This window comes from Siphateles boraxobius, unplaced genomic scaffold (assembly GCF_051911475.1).
Source record: "Siphateles boraxobius isolate OS27281-9 unplaced genomic scaffold, OSU_SipBor_1 1, whole genome shotgun sequence".
Lineage (NCBI taxonomy): Eukaryota > Metazoa > Chordata > Actinopteri > Cypriniformes > Leuciscidae > Siphateles > Siphateles boraxobius.
The window spans coordinates 23,788,546-23,811,460 of NW_027508699.1; the positions used below are offsets into that span (position 1 = coordinate 23,788,546).

The 22,915-nt window shown below is 36.3% G+C and overlaps 1 protein-coding gene across 7 annotated transcripts in view; it reads right to left on the minus strand.

Moving 5' to 3' along the window:
• Positions 1-22,915, minus strand: part of ctnnd2b (catenin (cadherin-associated protein), delta 2b) — a 115,310-nt gene that overhangs the window by 28,311 nt on the left and 64,084 nt on the right. For 3 of the 7 annotated variants that reach the window (XM_077229884.1, XM_077229914.1, XM_077229892.1), the window contains exons 4-10: positions 20,079-20,113; positions 14,981-15,097; positions 11,541-11,707; positions 10,011-10,551; positions 9,683-9,826; positions 6,736-6,985; positions 3,967-4,023 (exon numbers count right to left, since the gene is read on the minus strand). In XM_077229884.1, the coding sequence (XP_077085999.1) occupies positions 3,967-4,023; positions 6,736-6,985; positions 9,683-9,826; positions 10,011-10,551; positions 11,541-11,707; positions 14,981-15,097; positions 20,079-20,113 (1,311 nt within the window). Of the gene's footprint in view, positions 1-3,966; positions 4,024-6,735; positions 7,052-9,682; positions 9,827-10,010; positions 10,552-11,540; positions 11,708-14,980; positions 15,098-20,078; positions 20,114-22,915 lie in introns of all 7 variants that reach the window. The other 4 variants (XM_077229922.1, XM_077229906.1, XM_077229932.1 and 1 more) reach the window with 4 other exon arrangements.

The window sequence follows — 22,915 nt, forward strand, 5'->3', positions numbered from 1 at the left end:
ATAAAACAACTAAAATAAATAATAATGTACAGTATATATATATAGAATAATACAAAATATTAAAGAAATAAAAAAGAATAAATATTCCTTTTGAAATTTCAACAAATGATAGAGAAATCATAGAGATTGCACTGTTATATGATTTAACTACAGTTGTTTAATTATCATCACGGTATCTTTCATCTAATCTCGTTGTAAAAATGTTTTTGGCAGTGATTTCATTAGCAAGGTTAAAGGGGCTCTGTGTAGAATTCAGAAACCCTTGTTATTAGCAACACCGGTGGCCATTAAGTGAACTGCAGCCAGCAACTTATTGCTCGCGCTCGTGCACGTAACATACAAGAGACCGAACGTGATTCAATGCCTGGATATACTCATGGGAAAGTTCTTTTTCGATCTTTGCTTAGAAGTAAAATGAAGTTGGAAATGCCTTTGCAGCGATATACTGTTAACAAACATCCAGACGCCGACCACGCTGCTGAGAGCTACGTTTAAATATGTAAATATGTTCTGCAAGCTTTCCTCTCAGTGTCAATAACAAAATTAGATGACAGAGGTGAGAAAACAGCAACTAAGCAAGCATCTGATTATAGCAATATGGATAAGTTTGCAACAATTCACCGGCATCTTGTTGACAGGTGAGGTCATTAAACTGTTATGATAGTATGATTATAAAGTAGACTTATGTTTGAGACTATAGACTATCTGGTTCTAGATGTGAGACTATAGTTTGAATTAATCCCTTTTCTTTGCATGACACATTCACATTACAGTACATAATAGCTCTTTTGGCATTATCCTGAACATTGTGTAAGCTTCCCTTTCATGTGTCATTGAACGGAAGCCTCTATAGTCTCTCTACAGGCTTTCATAGACAACCTAGGAAATCAGGCAAGTTGTTTTTTAAGTTTCATTACATATCATTATTTGTTCGCAATAAAAATGCGATTAATACATGAAAATTCTTGCATATAGCCCCTTTAACAATGAACTCAATTAGCCCGTTCTCTATCATGTCTTGCTCATAGACAGAAGTGACATTACTAAGTGCAACATATTCAAAGTGTGTGCAGCGCCAACACAACTAACACACTGCAGGCCTGTTTGTATGTCATACAACTAGCTTCTGGCATTACAGGCAGATGAATAAAGAACTTACACATGCTGAGCAGAGTAAATAAGACCAGTCACCAGCCCATGTAATCACTGCAGCTCTAGCTTGTGGCTTAGCCGCTGAAGCGTGCACACTGTTAAAACAAACACTCTAATGAGCATAGAGCTCCTCTGTCCTCTCGGCTTGCTCCCTGGCTTTCCTATTCAAACATGAGCAAAGCGCTGAATAAGCTTCACGCACATGAAACATGCACTTCATGCACTTCCATTCAGGTGCGTGCTTTTGTCTGAAAAATGAGAAAATGAGCGCTAAAACAACAACATGTGAGAGCTCAATTAAAGTCGGGGCGCATACAAAATAGATTCAACAAGAATTGCGGGGTCATGGATAAAGGCGATGTTGAAATACCTTTTTTCTATCCCAACTTAAGGGGATAGTCCAGCCAAAAATGACAAATTCTGTCATAATTTACTCAACTAATGTTGTTTCAAACCTGTGACTTTCTTCTTCTGTGGAACATTCCATTTTGAGGAATTTTTGTTTGGAACTGAGGAATTTTGGAACTGTTTTGGTAGATACAATGAAAGTCAACTGGGTCCAAAACAACATTGTTTTGAGTTATTTATATTATGGACAAAAGAAGAAAAAAAACAGGTTTTAAGGACATGATTGTGAGTAAATGTTGACAGAATCTTTACTATTAGTATCACTGACAGCCACAACACAGCAATACCCACTTGACCGTGAGTTTGGAGCGGAATTATCTGATTGTCCAACCAATGGAAGATAGGGGGAATGTTTGGGAAAAAATATTTGTAATTGTTTAACAACTCGTTTTATATTTAAAGTTGCAATGAAATCAAGATTGCCATTTCTTTTTTTAATGTAATATGTTTATTATAAATGATTTATCCACCGACATCATTATTTCCCCCAGTAGGCCCTTTGATTAACAATCTTCTTTGGTCATAGCAATGTTTGTATACATATATAATTTTCTTTTGATTTTTTTTAGGGCAGGTTATGGGTTAGGTAATATTGTTCCAGAACCAACATTATGTATGGTCTACTTCAGTAAATCATGTTTTGAGGTGCAACTAACCAGCAGTCAGTTTGAGATTACAGATGGCTAATTCTGACAGCTCTCACCCTACAGTAGAACAAACCCATAATTTACTGTTTTGACAGCCACAAGAGGAACTGGGGCACTCAGAGCTGCTAACGGTCACATAAATATGATTTGTGCAGCCAGGAGAGGTAAGCTCTTTCAAGGTGTGAACATGCGACCCGCAGTTGACCCCTTATTTAGGAAATAGTGGTCAGTAGTGTTGTGGATTCAGCACACACATGCTTGAATGGTCCTGAGAGGCTATTTGAACCGCCTGCAATGAGGGGGGTCAGGAAATATCTCTGTCACATTCAGTGATCACTTCATCTCCTGCCACACACTCAGAGCACAGATCAGAAAATCAACACTGCACTTCTCAGCATTAGACTATATGAACGCTTCCACATGCCTGAACGAGGCAAATGCCTCTGACATTTAAAAAAAAAACAATCACATAAATATGATGTACACAAAATGGTCAAATAAATCTTATATTAATAGTATTATACTGGAATCAAAAGATTCCAGTGATGGCAAAGCTGAATTTTCAGCAGCTGTTATTCCAGTCTTCAGTGTCACATGATTCTTCAGAATTGTGTGCTCAAGAAACATTTCTTGTTATTATCAATGTTGAAAACAGTTGTGCTGCTTAATATTTTTGAGGAAATCATGATACTTTTTTTCAGGATTTTTTGATGCATAGAAAGTTGAAAAGAAAAGCATTTGCCTTGAAATATGATTTGTTAATTATATAGTAAAAACAGAAACCTCTGCTAGACAGTTATATCGGTAGTGGACTGACTGAATGAATGAACATTCACTTATCATTCATGAGCCATTCATAACATTCATAAGGTTTATAATGTGTCTTATCTTGTTTCGCTCATTTCATGTCAATGCTGTCCAATGCCACTTTTACTGTAGTTTTACTGTACTAACACGAATTGTGGCAACTGTTTTGACAGAAACTGTGGCTACCATAGCAAATGGTTGTTAGAGAAGTGTAGTCTCACTCAGTACACTTACAAAATGTCAACCTGAACTATATCAATCTCCTTGTTAACAAGTTTGGTTGCCAATACAGTGATTCAATTATGCACAATGTGGTAGACAACAATACAATCACGGCTTTTGCTTGCATTGAAAAGAAGACAGTGGTGTTAAATAAAAGTAAAAAAGGATAATAAGCATGCTTTAACATAAAATTATGACAAAACGATGAATAACAACACAACAGGAGACACGCACACACACACACACACACACACACACACACACACACACACACACACACACACACACACACACACACACACACACACACACACACACACACACACACACACACACACACACACACACACACACACACACAATGTGATGCTTTGCAGCAATGAACAAACTCTGGTTACCTATGAAGTCACCTATCACTCCTTCTGGAAAAGCCAACAGAGATCAGAACATGTTCTTCATGTAACTATTTGATTTCTATCACTCCATTAAACTGATAAATCAAAAGTGACTTTAGAGTTGACCACAAATTAACCTTGAATAAAGGCCTAGAGCTCTTCTTGTAAACACAATGCGGAAATGTTGGAAGGAAATCCATAAAAACATATTCTGACATATTCTGTAAAGCAAAGCTTGTCTCAACACAGTCATGCTGCCCAGGCATATGATGTTGAGTAGAGAGGAGAACAGTGCTTTTGTGGATGAGTAGAAATGTAAATAAATGTTGGATTACTTTGTCATTCTTTGCTCGGCTTGATTTTGATTCCAGACAAGGAATTCAGGGTCGTACCTATCAGGAGACAGGCAGAGAGAGAGACAGGGTAGGTGTCTAGCACAAAGGGATTTGACATTTTAAAAATAATATTTTTACGTTTAGCTGTCTTCTTGGTGCTGCATGAACATATTACACATTTGACTGTCAACATGCACTATAAAGCTTATTTGTTGCTGGTTTTTATTAAAGAGGGGTCTCACATAATGGAAAATAACTCCCATCCATATAATTCCAGTGTGAACCAGACAGTATAGACTGCAATAGCTTATTTTTGGGAGAGATCAGGTTTCTCATTTCCAGTCAGTGCAAATACTGATATTGGTTAATTCCTCTGCATTCTACTTTTAGAAGAAAAAAAAATCCAATACATTTCTCAAGACAATCATCTAGATCAGGGGTTTTCAACCTTAACTAATTAATTGAACACTACAACAACAACTAACACAATGCGAAATTTGTCATTATTACTTTTCATTCTGCTTTCTAAAGACTGATTCGAAAACTGAACATTAATTTAAATTGAATTGAAAATGTTTTTGTATTGTTTATATGTCCAATATTAATCTAACAGTGAGTAGAAAAATGCTGCCAACTCAATTCAAAGTAAACACTGTCCAAATAATTTATTTTGGCTTTAGAACAATGAAAATATAAAATCTATTTAATTTTGGAAACATGTTTCTTGTGTAATAGCACTAATATTTCTGTACCAATATTTCACACATTAAAAATCGTTATTTATATGAAAATGTATTGCAGCGATTATCATATTTATGGGTCCTTGGTGTCATTAAAAAAGTTTGAATGCCTCTGATCTAGATGTTCCTGTTTCTTCATAAGATGTACAAGATGTTATAATGCAGTGTCTTGTGTGTATACAATATTTTGAAACAAATGATTCTTTAGTTAAAAAAATGCTGTTTCATATATAATTTGCAAGGATTTTGTGATAAACTGCGGCCGGTATGGTTGCCAGACCCACCCTTTAATATACCAAACACTATTAGTGAACCAAAGATAACAGACGACATTGTTTGACATGTTCTGAAACAGTTTGACATTGTTTGTGCATATCTGTGCATTTGTTTGCAGCCAGTAAATGCAATGCATCACACGTCATACCACCTCCACCATAACCACTAGCAGTGAGAAGACATGGGAGAAAAACAAAAGAATGAGGGGTCAACAGAAGGGATGGGTCAACTAAAACAAGGTCAAATCAGCAGAAAAAGCAAGCAAACAAAAAAAAGAGAAGTCATACAGTACATTGTCAATGGCCTCTCAGCACATCAAATTAATGTCACAGGAAAAAAAACAAAAATATGCTTAATACCAATACAAAGATAGAGTGAAAAGGTGGAACTGACTACCTCTATAAAACCATGCGCTATCATTCCTGAAGTACGTTTACTTTTGTGACAAATGTGCAGTAGGTTTTTGTGATTTTGTATTTTGTTAGTATACAGTACACAGGCAATCTGGTACTACAGGAAGTGAGGTCATGTGAAGTCTGATTCTTGCTGTAGAGGAGAGTGGAAAAAGATGTGTCACCCCGTTAATCACGCAAACTGCACATTTATTTTTACATGTGACCATATATTTGGAAAGAGCCAATCATATACAGCTGATGGTGATTGAAAGATGCAGATAAATAGTGAGGATTTTCATTTTAAAATATATTTAATACGGATGAATTTTAATTGTATAAAACTATGAAATTTCTTTAGTAAACGATTAATTCGGTACATTACCGTTCAAAGGTTTGGGGTCAGTAATTCTTTTTTTTTTACTTTCATTCACCAAGGATGCATTAAATTGAGAGAAAGATATTCAAATGTTACAAAAGATTCGTTTCAAAAAGTTCTCTTTTATTAAGAATCATCAAAGAATCCTGAAGAAATCATGGTTGACACAAAAATATTCAGCAGCACAACTGTTTTCAACACTGATAATAAGAAATGTTTCTTGAGTCACAAAGCACCATAATATAATAATTTTTGAAGTACTGGAATAATCTCTGTTGAAATGTAGCTAATTTCATTGCTGTCGCAGGAATACATTACATTTTAAAATATAAAACAGTTACTTTAATTGTAATAATATTTCACTATATTGTTTTTACTGTATTTATGATCAAATAAATGCAGCCTTGGTAAAGCATAAGAGACTTCTTTCAAAAACATAAAAAATTCCTACAAACCCTACACCTTTGAACGAGACCATATCTCTGCGACAAAGTCTGTCAGATGCTTTGTAATACTGATAGTGAACATAACCCCCAAATACAAGAGATACAATTACGATAAAAGTAATATTATAAAATGTCGCAAATTATTTCACAAAATTCAAATATGTAGTGACAGTTGTCCTGGCCATTTTATGAAAATGCAAATGGTTCACATATTTACCCCTAACATTTTTTGAGAAGTCATATTGCCATGGCTCTGTTACAGATGGTTTATTTTGGATTCAGTTGCCATTAGACATTCTGAAATGTCATTAGCTGTATTAGTTCTCAATTCTCCTTGCCCAAGCACAAATTAAACTTAACAGTGGCACAGCTTACACCACTCTCCCCAACAATGTCTTCATTGACAACTTGTGCATGTGAAGCTCTATTTGATTTGTAAATCACACAGCACGTCAATTCGGCTTTAATTCTCACTAACTAGGTCAGATCTCCGTGTGCATTTATTTCAAGATGTATTAGACAACGGGAGGACTCACCTGGGGTCCTTCTGGATGCTGTCCACAGAGGGCGACCTGACAAGGGTAGCTTCCGGGGGCAAAGCAGGGCCCGATTTGCTGTAGGGTGAGTCTGTGGAGGGGCAGAACTGTAGTGTACGGTAGGGGTTGGCATAGTCGGCGGTGGAGGCACCAGGGCCAGTAGCGTACCCGGAACGGGGGAATGTTCCCGTGGCGTTCTGGCTTCCAGTGCGCTGCAAGGGTATGGAGTCAACACCGGGAGAGGAAGGGGCTACAACAGGAGAGTAGGGACAGAGCAGAAAGTTCAGGACCTGGTCACAAAACTGGTTCATTGGATCTTTGGGTGCAGCAGAAGGTGGAAAAACGTTACATGTTAACCAGGTATTACAATCAAAAGAGAGAAGGAGGAGGAGGAGGACAGAAGGAACAAAACAAAACAGAAATGATGTTAAACCATCGAAATAACAAACTGGCCCATATTGATAGCTCTTCAGTAGGTGCTTTATTAGCTTGTCTGAGTGTCAATGCAAAACAGTTTTTTTCTCTCTGGCCTGCTTTTGTTCAGATTTGAATAGCTACCCAGAAACCACCACTGAGGGCTGTTCTTCCTGACAGCAGAGTTTTCCAGCTGACTGGAGCTCAGAGCCGTGCTGGAAACATTCCCGCTTTAAAGTCAACAAGAAACATTTACTTCTTTTTTTTGCACAAGCCTGGTGCGCAAAATTCAACTATTGACAATATTATAAATAAAAAAGTAATCTTTTCTCTCTTTTTTTCATTTAATTAATTTATGTCAGAACAAAAGGCTATTATCATGACAAAACCTGTGTAGGTAAAAACACAATGACAAGCAATAAACAAACTCTTACAGCATAAAAATTTGATTCTTAAATAAGATACTTAAAGCTCCAGTAGGTAACTTTTGTAAACAAATATTTGTTAAAACTGTCATTATGTCCTGAAAGTGGAATATGAGACAGATAATCTGTGAAAAAAATCAAGCTCCTCTCGCTCCTCCCTGTGGTCCTACTGCCATTTGCAGAAATACACCGCTCCCGGTCAGAAACAACCAATCAGAGCCAGGAGGAATGTCTTAGCAGTGTCAATCACGCTCGTGTACGCGCTGATCACCCCTCTCTTGCACAGCGCGACGTCGTTCGTGACTCTCCTGTTCGAACTCGTTCATCCAAATGAACGAATCTTTTTTCGGAGTCATTTCATGCATTCAACGAACAAAATGACTCGAAAAAAGATTCGTTCATTTGGATGAACGAGTTCGAACAGGATCACGAACGTGCATCACAGAACAGAGCAAGGCGAGCATTTGTGCTTATAAAACGTAAGTTTTTTTTTTATTTTTGAAATGACCGATCGTTTCGCTAGATAAGACCCTTATTCATCATCTGGTATCGTTTAAAGCCCTTTGAAGCTGCGCTGAAACTGTCATTTGGTCCTTGAAACGTTTGTGTCCTATTGAAGTCCATTATATGGAGAAAGCCTGGAATGTTTTCATCAAAAACCTTTATTTCTTTTCGACTGAAGAAAGAAAGACATGGACATCTTGGATGACATGGGGGTGAGTAAATTATCAGCAAAAGTTTTTTTTAAAAGTGAACTAATCCTTTAACGTTATCTTACTAGCTATTTATAACTTATAGAAAGAGTGCAACCTTGTAAAGTAACATGTATTGCAAAATACATAATGATTTGAGGACCAAGTTTGTAGTCAAAGTATGGGCAGGCCATAGTCAATGTAAAGCATATTGTTGATGTTTCGTCCCTATTAGTGAATGTTCCATTACTGTTTATAATCCGCCGTCATCGGTGGTCCTGCTTACTAGCCTGCGCGTTCACGGCAGGCTCTGCTGTGGGGGAGGAGCTGTGGAGGGAGGGCTGTAGCGCAGCAGAGGGCATGGGGGTTGGACCTGTAAGTTGTGCTTGTTCAAATTTTCAAGCTAAGTCAACATTTTCTCAAAACTCCTTACTGCAGCTTTAAATTTGATATCTAAAAATGTCACCAAAAAAAAAAAAAAAATTCCTGGTGGGACCTTTTTAAAAAACATCTTGTGAATCTTTTACATGACGTCACTATTCCCTTTTATTTTTAAATTTTTCCTTTTGTAGCTCCCTTCTTTGGCATGTAACATCCACTTTTCACAACCAATCAATTCTGAATTTATACCCTATCCCATAGCATAATCCATATTCGGTTTGGCCCGGAAATACATAAGGTTATGGAAGTAAAATGAGTTTCAATACCAGTCAGGTGCACAAGTTTGATTGCAAAGGTTCAAGTTCACCCAAAATTTAAAATGCTACCATTTACTCGCCCTCATGTCATGCTTTACCTGTATAACTTTCTTTCATCTGTGGAACATAAAAGCAGATATTTTGAAAAGAGTTGTGGTCAAAAACAAAAATGGACCCCACTGACTATCTTTGTGCAAAAAAAACCCAGACATTTTTCAAAATAGTTTCCTTTATGTTCCACAGAAGAAAGAAAGTCATGCAGGTTTGAATCAACATGAGGGTGAGTAAATGAGTCAATTACTTTTGACTGAACTTCTTCTTTTCCTTGCATACCTGCTTGTCATGGTTATACAAGTAGAAACCCATTTAGTCTGCAAAATTGTAATGTAAGTGTAGGAACGTCTGTGCTTTTATAGTTTATAGTTGTAACGATATATTACATTCAGCAGCTCTGATAAAACGAAATGTGAACGCAAGTATATTTAAAGCCTTAAAACAAAACTTGTTACTATCTGATACTGTTAAATTTATGATGTCTGGTTGCTCACAGCTATTAATTGGGCACTTGGGAAAACACTTCTATTCTGAACAAAACTAAAGCTGAAACAAGCCTCTTATTCCATAAATGCACAGTCCTTACAAGAGCCGTTATGTTCTAGATGAAAAGATTTTGTTGTTGACTTTAAATTGTTAGAAAACCTGATGTCTGCCATCTTACCCTGGCCTTGGTTGAAGTTTCTCAGGGGGGCTTTCTGATAGACTCTGTCCTCATAAATGGGGTCGATGTGGTGCTCAGGAGACTGCAGGGGTCTGAGCTCTGAACCCAGGTGACTGTGCTGACTGCTGTACGAACCCCTAGAACCTACATCATGGACAAAGGCAGATTCTCAAGCACAAAGATGCTATAAATGTACAATAGTGTCAAATTCTTATCCCCACCTCTAATGATATCAAACACCTGCTAAGAGTGAAAATAACCAGTGCTTATGTGTTTTTGATAGTGCTACTACTAAACGGAAAGGCTGTATCCGGCAAAGAGCACTGACCTGCCAGACTGCCAGGTCTCTGGAGTGTGGCGTTGGCGTACAGATCGTGAGAGATTTTATACTGATCGGTGGTGTGCAGCATTCTCTTGGTGGGGGACAGAGTGGCGTAGCTTCCTACTGCAGCGCTGAGCTGGTGTAGCGGAGACGAGCTGGAGCCATTGCCCGGTCCGACCATGTGCAGCGGTGAAGAAGACGATCCTCCTCCCACCGCCATGTTGATGGGAGAGCTGGTGCTGTAGGACTTGGCTAGCCGGCTCGGGGACTGCTTGGGCGACGACACCCGCGCCAGAGTGGCGTAGCTGGGCATGTCGGAGGCTGAGCCCAGCCTCTGTAGTTTGGAGGGGGAGCCCAAAGCCTGCATGGAAAAGGGAGAGCTCACTCGCTGGGCTGGTAGAGTGGAGCAGGAATAGTTTACAGGGGCTGTTGGCGGATCGTCAGGCATGTGGAATGCACTCCCATGACTCTGGGCAAAGGAGTCTCGAGAATGGGCCCGGGCGGCTGTCTCTCTGGCAGCCAGCTGTGCAACACGATTAGACGTCACCTGGAGGTAAGTGGCATGTAAAGAGCTAGAATCTCACTCATCTAGGAGCTATGAGCTAAGTGATGGTGACCGACATGACATTTTCAAAGGGAAAAAGGGGTGAATTCGCTAAATGCTTGCGCCACTTTTTAGCGTGTGGTAATTCAGTAGAAAAACACCTCGCAGTCTAGTATAAATGTCACTGTGAATTCTTTTGAATTCATCTGAATTCTTTTGGTCCACTGTTAATCTTGTCAATGAAATTACTAACAAAAATGTTTGTTTATGAAAATGATTTTTAATTAAATTATACTACTGACGAAAATATGAAGAAAAATAACACCACACTGACACTTTCATGTTTTTCATGACCCGCACATGATATGTAGGGGCAAAAAATCTACAAATTAATTTGTTCCCTCATTTTAGAGAAATTGTGGTACTTATTTGTGATTGTACGAATTTGTACACCAAGGCCACGTTTTAACTAAAACGAGGAAACTAATTAATAAAACGTTACCAGAAATGAAGTCGTGGGAATGAGTTCTTAATTTTTAGCCACAATATCGATTCTTTTCCACACATCATACATGGGACTCTGTCAATTTTAACATGCATTAACTTTTAACAAAAAATGAAAAATGCAGTGTTATTTTTATAAGTTAAAATATTATTTAACATATAAAATATTTGAATATTCTAAAATCAGATGCCATTTTAGACTGAGTAAAAATTACTAAACTGAATGAATATGACATAATGAAATTTTGACTAAATTTAAAGGATGTTTTCATCATAAGACAAAGGCCATGACTGAACAAAAGGTGTGAAAATGAACACTGATCAGGCACTGAATAAATGAAGGCAGCACATGCACATAAACGGCACTATTAGAAGACGCAATTCTTAGTGAATTCCCCCAGAGAGACTTCTCGTAAAAACAGGTGACAAATAACAGTTTAAGACAAAAGGGTCAAAATCAGAGTTTTTAAAAAGAGATGAATCCCCACCTGATTATAGCTATGTAAGGCTCCTCCCACCTGACCACTGCGCGGAGGCTGGGAGGCCGACAGGTCACCAAGGGCCAGGGTCTGGTTGCTATGGTAACTGACTGGATAGGGAAAGGTGCCCTCTTGATTATTGAGCTGCAGAGCACTCTGAGAGAGGATGCCTGGTCCTGTGAAGGAGGAATTTGGGAGAAAGAGAAATACTATTAGTTTGACAATCACTTTTTTTTATCCAACAAAGATGAAGAATTGCAGTTGGTCTTCTTTCATACTGAGTTGTCTTTGGTTTTGTCATCTTTGCATATATTTAACCATGTTTAACTTCCATTACTGTGACTGTTGATTCTTGTGTGCAGCCAACAGAAAAGAAGATGCATGATGATTACCATCACAATGTCAAATCGGCATGAATCAGCATGCCATTTACATAGATTCAAAGCCTAAAATCTTAACTTGCATAAAACTTTATTTCTTTTGCAGCTTTGCAAAGCTCAGGTATTTCCTTTAGGAGATGCAAATATTGTTACCCTCTCTTCTCTGTCATATAATTCCCCTCACCTCATTTTACCTTTGTAAAATTGGCTAATTGCTTTACCATTTCATCTCATATTCTTTCATTGTCTTCCAGCCTCCATCCACGGTACTTTTCTTCTCTGTTTTACTTTATTTTATACTGCTCATTATTTCAAGCCTCACAGTGAGTAGATGGACAGAAAAGGCATGCATAATTAATCACTGCTGGAAGACACTCAATGAGCACACATTCAGGAAAATGGGGTCAGCATGAACAGAAATCGCAGTCCCTTCTCTTTGCTCGGCCCTCCTGTGCTGACAGCCTGACACTGTAACAAATAGCAGTGATTCCCAGTCCTGTTTAGTCTTACAGTATGTCACCCACGGCCACGTTAATAAGGCACAGGCACTCTTAGAAAGGTGTTCCTTTGAACTCATCATTCAGAATGATCATAATACATTTTTAAACTGGACACTATAAACATGATTCACTTTGAAACAAAAAAACCATACTGTTGAGGAAAAACCAACTGATGTTTGACTCACCAACTGAAGTAGTTTGAGAAGCTGTAGAAACGTGCTTTATAAATGTATTTAGTTTGATTGGCTGAAACATTTAATAAGATGAAAGTGTAAGTGAAACATGAAAAACTGTTGGAGAAATAATAATAGAGAAGCGTGTTATATTATATTCAAAAGAGGCTATAAGCATATGAGTTTTTCCACTTTGCTAAAAGTCTCATTCACAAGCAAATAAAAATGTTAATAAAATACTTGTAGTTGGAAGTTAAATATAGCTTTTGACCATATTCACTTAAAATCTTACACAGTATAGTGTACATTCATATATTTATATATTATATTCATATACTGTATACACTACTGTTCAAAAGTGTGAGGTAAGATTTATCTTTTTAAGAAATTAATACTTTTCTTCTCCATGGATCGATTAAACTGATAAAAAGTGACAGTAAAGACTAATAATGTCATAAAAAAAATCTTGAAAGAAAAAAGATGCTTTTTTCAGCATTGGTAATACTTGGAAATGTTTCTCAAGCAGCAAATCACTGAAATCAGCATATTAGAATGATTTCTGAAGGATCATGTGACACTGAAGACTAATAATTATGCTGAAAATTCAGCTTTGATTTAAAATATGTTAACAGATATGTTAACAAATATGTTACAAAACAGCTATTTTAAATTGTAATAATACTTCATAATGCTACTGTTTTTACTGGTGAGCATGAAATCTTAATGACCCCAAACTTCTGAAAATAGTGCACATTATTAAAAACTTTTATAGTCATCAAAATTATTGTTAGTTTCAGCCCTATTATAAAGCACAAAGCACAATCCAAATGTCTGTACCCTTGTGGTCTGTACCCGTTTGGTAACCACTGCTATATAGCAGCACATATCACCTGTGTGCACAGACATGAATTTAAATGCTGTTTAATCTTCAACAGCCTGCAAATTCAATCATGATGGTGTGTGGTTTTGTGTTGTGTTATTAACCGAAGCTTATTGCTGCACTGTCAGGGCAAGTTTCTCCTCTTCTGAGGATGTCTGACAGCACCAAAAGATGTTGCATCTTTTAAAGATATGCCAACTTGAAATGGCATGACAGAGCATTAATCTCTGTTTACAAAACACCTACATGCCACAACATGCTGTAAGATGAATCACAATTATTAAACAGCTTATTTTAGTGATATTTACATGTTATATTTTCATCTGTGACGCTGTTTCAAACTAAAATGGGCCACAAGTATGAAGATGAAAAGAAAACCAATAAAGGCCTGTGGTCTATGAAAAGATTTCCCATAAATGGACACACAAACACACACAACAGACTATGTGACAGTTCGACTTCACAACCATTGAAGATGATAACTGGGTCATTTCAGATGACCTAGTAATATCAGAAACTGTCTGACTGCGGTTATTGAAAATGGCTGGAGTTTACTACTATAACCACTTTAGCCACTATCAGATTCAAAAGAGACACATTTCCAGTAAGAGCAGAAAATTTCATAAATGCATTATCAGACTTCTGGTCCATCTCCAGTCTCAACCCAAGTGTCTCAGACATCTTAAGATGCCATTTGCTGCCATACAGAGTGGTAGTGCGGTAGACAATCTGTGTCCAGGTGGCTGGTCACTTATCTTTTTGGGTGTGGGGTTTTATCTGCACACTATATGACCTGCATTTTAGACCAGAGCTGATAAATATTTCAGCTGAATTCTATTTATAACTCACAGCTAGAGAGAGTGAAACCACTATAAGCAAGTAAATAAATACAACATATACTGTCTTGTTAGATGGTTCATTAAAAACCATTAAGGGTCCATGTACACTGATTTATTTAGCAGTTTGCGCATGTTCTATGATGCTTTGGTTGAAGTTTCCTCTACTTAAGTTTGCTTATAGCTATGTCAAACATTACTGAATGTTGTATTACTCAGATTAGTCAGGTATTGACACCAATGGCTAGTGAAAGTTATGTGCAATTAATTAAGATGTCACCACATGGACAAACCCATTTTTGAGAGTGTATGGACACCTTTTTTACACTATATCTCAACCTCCTTTAAACACTGAGAAACTGAGCCTTTGAAAAATATCATATTTAATCAGTTCAGATGAAGCCTGATATTCTCAGCAGGGTGAATATACTTGTTTCCTTAAAAACTCTGCTTGCTACCCTAGCATGCATAATAAGGAAGATTTCACAAAGCTGGATAATATAGCAAGCTCATGTCAATCCACTCTACACAGCAACACCTGCAAGCTCATATTATGGGCTGTTACACATGCATTTCTGACTAAGAACTCTTCATCAGAGCATTTAGGACTCATTAACATAGTTCAGTCTCAGTAATTTTTTAATTGTGTTAAACTTCCAGCATTTAAACGTGCTCCTTACTTTCACCTGCAGTGAATTCCTGTGCATCCAGAATACCAGACTCTTGAAGAGATCGAATACAGGAATCTACAAGTTCCAGACCTGTGGTGAGTTCCTCCTCTATATCCTTCTGTCCGTCTGTGAACAAAGACATAAGAGGTAACTTCATCTAGCAGGCGTTTGCTCCCTCCCTACAGTAATGAGTGTTTCAATATTCTGGTAGTTACCCAGCAAGGACAAAATGTTTTATAAAGTTGATTGCAGTTACGTTAAGCTGAAATAAAATGCTTTAAAAAAAACATTCTAGAAATAACACCTATGATTTAAAACTGTAAAAATGTGCATTATGCAAATGTTTAGTTTATATATTCAAATTAACGTTTTATTTAGGTTTTGAAATCTGTACATCTGAATGAGACATCTAAAAAATTCAGTGAAAATATTTGTATTTACAAAAATTAAGGTTTATGATCAAAAAACTCATCAGATTCTGATCAAAAATCATTCAGATTACTTGATTCATATAGGGTACCCTGGGTATACATTTATATACAAACTGGATTAAAAAATACATTTTAAAGACATATTAAAAAGACACCACTTGAGTCTTGTATTTGATCTCTATTTGTATCCGAAGCATTGTGACAATACGTATTATGTTTTTAAAAAAAACACCCCATCTGACGTATTAAGGCCAATTCAAACTGTACTGACAGACGGTGACCAATGTGCACAATCACCAGATTACAGTATGTCACTTCTCAGACATTCCACGACACGACAAACGCTGATTGAACATGAAAACAAGCGCTGTCCAATGCCAACAGACACCGACAGGGGTAACACTCTGATCCGACAAAGTGTCTGTTGCCATTGGTCGGCATCTGTCGGTTCAGTGTGAATTGGCCTTAAATTATACTGAATAAAATGGTATCACAACCTTTTCACAACATTTTTATAATGTAGTTGTGGAAGTCCTATTTTGAAGGCCAAAACTGGCATGAACTAAAACCATACAAATTTCAGAGGTGGAAAGTAACGAATTACATTTACTCGCGTTACGTAATTGAGTAGTTTTTTTGTGTACTTCTACTTTTTAAAGTAGTTTTTAAAATCTGTACTTTTACTTTTACTTAAGTACGTTTTCTTTGAAGTATTGTACTTCGCTACATTTGAAATCATATCCGTTGCTGAGTAAAAAATAATAATACAAGGGGGAAAAAAAAATCACACACTCCGGAAACTACTGAATTGATTGAAGGGCGGGAGAACAAACGCGCAAAAAAGTTGACGCAGACCCAGCTGAAGCTGAAAGCTAAGCGCCAAGCGAATTATGGCCAGTATGAAAAGTAGAAAAAAAGCGTGGTTGTCCTCGAGGATAGATATCCAATTTGCAAAAAATGTGGACACAAAGTGGCTGCAAAAAGAGGATATAGGACACCATCCCTCCTGCAGATAAAGGTATGTCCCGATTTACGTGATGCAAAGGGAATCCCAGAATCCAGTCATGAAAATGGAATTCACTTAATGCAGATGTCACGTAAAACATGCAAAATAATGGATGGATGAATACATGGAAAGTAGAACTGTGCAATAAATCCAATCGCGACATGGTCTGTGGATATTTAAGCTAAGCACAAAAATACTGCAAGTAAATATATAACCCTATTTGTTCTGCTGAGCTGCGTTTGTCTACTACATACTCAAGTACTCGTGACGTTCATGGTGTTTTCAGCGTCTCACAAACAATTTGAGGAATACATGAACATTTCCAGAGCTGCTCTGAGAGAACGCCTAATGAGCATTTTCATAATTTTATTTGAGAAAATCCATTGTCAAATACACTTTTAACAGGTCTTCACAACCCGTCAAAATAAAAGTTCGGTTTTACTAGGAGAAATTATGACATAAATATATTACTATTGTAGGCATACAGTAGAACGTAGCTTACTTCTCAAAATAATAATAATAACAATAATAATACATTTTATTTGAACATTATTTATAGGAATATTTTTTTTTGTCCATGGTTTAATTTAGTAAATCTTTTTTTTGCAGCGCTTCCACAAAAAATAAAAGGACACAAGTTTAAATTTACATTTGATTAGCCTACCACCGTTTTGGATAATATATTTGGATTAAATTATAAAAAGTAGGGGTGTAACGATACACAAAACTGACGGTTCGGTTTTCCCACGGTTTTGACGTCTCGGTTCGGTTCGGTTTAGAAAGCTAAAAAAAAAAATTAAACAGTGGTTTAAATGAAAAAATTGTGTCTTTGTCTTTAAATTAATTCAATTACAAATAAACGTTTTGCAAGGATTAAAAATCTGCTAATGCTGTATAGGGAGCCGCACATTACTATAACATTAAAGGTTAACAACAGAGCCTAAATTTAGATGCTATTTATTTTTTAGATATAATAATCAACACCCAACACATTGTATGAAAACATGTAAACTGAACATAAGGCAGTTTTTGCATTAACTTTACTCTAATTTGTTATTGAAATATAATAATTTACACAGTTGCTGTCATTTTCATTAAAGATATTTTAAACGTACTTTAAATAATCAAGGTATAATTAACAGGTTAAGTAAAAATATAATATATAGGATAATATTGTGCATTTATTTAGTGCAAGAGTTAATTTCTCTAGGAACCAACAAGTTGTGGACACTTAATCACTAGCCTGCTGAGGTAAATATAATGCTAGTGACAAGCTATGCAGTTTTATTGACGTCTTTGCGCTGCTGAAACGCTGATTGAGCGATTACACGAGTTGTGATGCCTTTCAGTAAGTATACTGTATTTTTCAACATACCTTCAGGTGTCCATTCATGTTTATTCTGTAACTGAGGAAGAGATGATCGCGTTTACTCCGCGCTGCCGCTACTGTTACAATCCGTGGTGACAGATAGTTTTAAACTGTGGGTACAGATTGTCAATTTACATCCATGTGGACAGATTGTTAAACTGTGCCTAGTTTTGTAAAACTGTGCACACGGTAGTTTATTTTTCTTCTGTAATGAGCTTCGAAGCAGCTTCGAAGCTTGGCTGTCCATCTAGTGAAAAATGTTGGTACTGCGGCCAAATAAAATCTTACTGAAAGCTCATTTTTTTGAGATATCAACCTAAAATTTGGAACACAACTTCTTCAGATTTTTGGCTTACATTTTCTGGCAGTTTAGAGTAAAATATATTTTGTAATATATATATTTTATATAAAATATAATTATATTTTTACATTATTCATTTTCATAAACTCAAACTTGTATAACTTTTTTTCTGTTTCACTTTCATAACTTCATAATACTTCACTTCAACATTAATCTGGCAAATGTCTTCTTTAAAACAAGACCAACCATAGGTCTATATTCGAAAGCATTCTTGAATTACAACCATTTAAGTTTGAATAGTGATTTTCATGTCTATGCGAAAAAAGGGGGAGTGACAGTTAAAGGGTTAAACAATATTAAACTATAATATCTATATCTATAATATCTAAAATATAATTTATATATAAAAACTCTCCTACAGTCCAGTCACCATCAGTCGCGACGGTCGCGACTCGCACGTATTTTCATTTAAACGTCACTCACTGACGTTTTCCTAACCAGAAAAAAAAAACGATTGCCCTGCTCTGCCTCTGATTGGCTAGTACTCATTGCCATCTGGGTCAGAGCCAATTAGAAGCAGGATGTGGGTGGGGAAAGGGGAGAGACAGAGGGAACAGGCAAGACAAACTCCTACGTTTAAATAACATATAGAAAATATCTGCTTGACAACGAGCTGAGAACAAGCTCAAATAAGCAACTACACTTTAGAAACAAGCCCAAAAAAAAAAACACGATCCGCGACTACCAATATTTGTAAGCGACTTTACAGCAAAACAAGCCCAAAGTCGCTTATAATAAGCGGACTTGGCAACACTGATTCCAGGTCCAATCAATGAGCCGGGCTGGGCGGGGCCGGGGTAGCTTGCAGGGCGGGGCGTGTTCGGTACGCCATGAGAGTATCGCCATTCGAATCGTGGGTTCTGTATCGCAGTTCTTCGGTTTGGTTCGAATATCACCCTAATAAAAAGAAACATTAATTTTCTGAATAAAATACATTTCATAGGACAATATTATTCTTAAACATTTTAATAAATTATTAATGTTAAAAAATGAGTTGTTAATCTAATTCATTATTAATTATCAAATTTAATTGATTAGACATGTTTTATTGAAATTTTAATAAACAAATTATTTCAAGTTTGTTATAATAAAAGCATTTGTTCAACCAAAAAAAAATCCTGTTTTCATTAATTTAACTGTCATTTTAACTGATGATAATAATAATAATAATACCCATAATTTAATAATACAGTTTAATTATTTAACAATTGATTAATACTGTAAACCGTGATATTTTCTGAGACGTTACCATACTGTGAAAATCTTATACTATTACAACCCTACACGGGAGGGTCCCCCACCCCACCCCCGCTGTTAAAAAAGAGTCAATTTTAAATGAGCTACTTTTTACTTTTACTTGAGTAGATTTTTAGACCGGTACTTTTACTTGTACTTAAGTAAAATTTCATTGAAGTAGTAGTACTTTTACTTGAGTAGAATATTTTATTACTCTTTCCACCTCTGACAAATTTACAGTACAAAACCAACCACTGAGGAATCTACTAAATCATTTTCTGTTTGAACTAGCCTGCATGAAAATGAGATGCATAATCTGGTTTTGTTTTGATTCTTCATCAAGAACCCAGTATTTTAAAGAGTGTGGCGTGACCACAAGCTAATGAATCATTTATGTGCTGCACTGCTCCTGCTCTTCAATCTCAGCCTCTCCTCTGTGTTTTATGTTCTGGAAGGCAGAGGTTGTCATCTTTGGCTAACGTTTTGCTGTAGCACAATCAATACAGTCAAAAGTCAACATGTTTCACTCTGACATGCACGGTTTACCACGTGGGCAGCTAGATTATGACAACTGTCAAAATGCATTACAGAAAATGCTCTTCATACAACATTCACCTTCATGTAAGGTTTCAAATCATGGATTTCAAAACGATTGGCTGAAGAGCAAGAAAATTCTCATTTTAGCAAGCAAACAGTTCAGTTACCTTGGTTGTTCCAGCGAAACTTCTCATCTGCAGAACTGTAGGATTAAGGATAAAATAGATTTAGATGCATCGTGAACACAAACACTGAAGTGATCATAATATTTTTTTATGGTAAAACAGACACAAGAGCATCAGTAAGGTCAGGCATGATGGGGCCTAGTTTGAATTTTATCCGAACAGTGTTCAATGGTTCAGATTCAGTGAACAATTCCTTCATGGACCTTGCTTTCTGCACAGGATCATCACAATGGAAGGGCCCAATTTTACAGTAAATGTTTGTCTAAGGAGATTGTACGGCTGTATGTGTGATTTTATTCACCTGCTATTAAGGGATATAAGTGAAATAGACATCCCCCATAACTTTGGAATCAGTAACAGAAAACGTTGTAATAATATTTTGCAATATTACTGTTTTTACTGTATTTTTATTACATAAATGCAGCCTTGGTGAGAGTAAGAAACTTCTTTCAAAAAATTTAAAAATCATACCGACCCCAAAATACTTTTTGCTATGTGGTGTTATACTAAATAAATACTTTGGCTTCCATAAACTACTTGTATAGCTGTTTGCCCATCAAGTTCATAAATCTATTTGCACGCTTTCTGAATCACATAACTCGATCAATGAAGTATCATCTCTGTTGTAGAACACACAAACAGTAGCTATGATGAGTATGGATTGGGTGGAAATAAAGGCTTGAGGAAGAACGTAGTGTCACATACCCCTAATCAATGTCCGGGTTTGCCACCACGCGGTATATAGTGGCCTGCCTTACCCGTAACGCTATCAGGAGGCTAAACGCTCACCCATTGTCCTTGGATCTTTACAGCAGCTGCTAAATCACTCTATTGATTTTCTTCCGGAGAGTGTGTAAGGATTCATTTTGTGAGGCTGTCTGTGTTTGTGCGGGGGGTGACGAATTGCAGAAGAAAACAAAACGCCACATGTTAATAGGGCCACGGCGTTGTTCTCCTAAAACCCATTCATCACCGATTCTTCGCGAACAATGCATAGACAGGGACAGGCTCCCTGAGAGTGAGTAACAGAGATGATCCACAAGGCATTTTTTGACGAACCCCCGTTTTAATGAGTGTGTCGACCTGCTTTCAAACAAGCATTAACTGTTTTCATCCTAATAGCTCCCTATAAAAGACAATTACTGTCTAAATATGGCAGGTAATTACAAGCAAAATAAATAAATAAGTCTTCTAAGGTAGATGAACACTGATTCAGTTGTGAGATATGATTATAAGTGCCTACAACACAAAATAAATAAATTAAAAAAACAACTAATTGTTCCCATTGGCTGGAAATTGCTGTTCGATTTCCAGTATGCTATAAGACTGACAATTGTGATATCACTCTCGAAGACATCTGGCTAGATAACATCACATTGATGGCACAGAATGTGTCTGTCTTTATGGGGATCATTAAAGCCTTTTGGGATGAAGATATTTTTCTCTCCCAAGATAATTACCTTGAGAATAATGACATGACAGATGAGGCAATCACAGCTGTGGGTCATTGTGTGATCAGTAGTTAATCACTGTTCTTTATGTGCTCCATTTCCATATTGACTCAACATATTAGCTGAAACACTTGAACCAATGTGATTTTCGACCATTACAATTAGCACTCTGATTTAGTGATCTTTGCCTCCATTCTGGCTAAATTTAATTGTCTACTGTCACCATTATGTTCAGTTTTAGTAATCATGGACTTTTAGTTTGCATTCACTAAGTTTCTGTCTCCCTTTGTTCCCGCCACTCCTCGGTTGTCATGGTTTCTGTCATTATGAGTTTGTTTGTATCAGCTGTGTGTCATTGATTGCCTTGTTTGAGTTCCTATTTAAGTTTTACCCTTTCTTCATTCAGTGTCCGGTAACATTTGCGATTACTGTGTGTTGCTCAGCCTGATGCCAGTTATTTAGATTATTATTATTAAAACTTTGTGTTGGAACTCTATTGTTCTTCTTTATCTGTTCTACAATTATTCACAAGATAGAAATATCTTCTTGGTTTGTAAACAACAAACAAAGCGACGTAAATAATGCTAAATTTTGTGTATGTGTGTGTGTTATAATATAAAATTAGGTAAATCATTAACTGCATTAAATACAACATTTAACAGCATTAAATCCAATTTGTTTTCAAATACATTTGTTTTATTATATAACTATTTCTGTGATTAATATTTTCTTTATTATGTGTTAAAATATTTAACGCAATGAATGCAGCATCCATTCATACATAGAACTTGGTAAAAAGGTGGCATTAAAATATACTGTCCCATGTTTATATTGTTTCTACATTAATTTGGAGATTCAGATAGAAATTGTGTAATACAATATAAAATGTATAAATGTATAACAGATGCGAATTAATTACAGAAAAATATTAATTAGTGATTTTATTTTTTTATTCAATTGACAGCACTCAATACACACACACACTTTAGACAAGGGAACACATGTTCACTACCAGGAGGTTTCCTCAATAAATTCCTTATTACTGCTTATTGATGGTTATAAGGTTGTTGTTGTAGTGGCAATGTTTAGGTATTGGGTAGGGTAAAGGGATGTAGAATATGGTTATGCAGAATAAAGCATTAATACGTCCTCTATAAGTATATAATATGTGCTTTATATGTATATAAGTACTCATAAACAACCAATATGCTAGTATTATGCATGCTAATAAGCAGCTAGATAATAGTGAATAGTGTTCCCTAATCTAAAGTGTTATCATATATATGTGTGTGTGTGTATATATATATATATATATATATATATATATATATATATATATATATATATATATATATATATATATATATA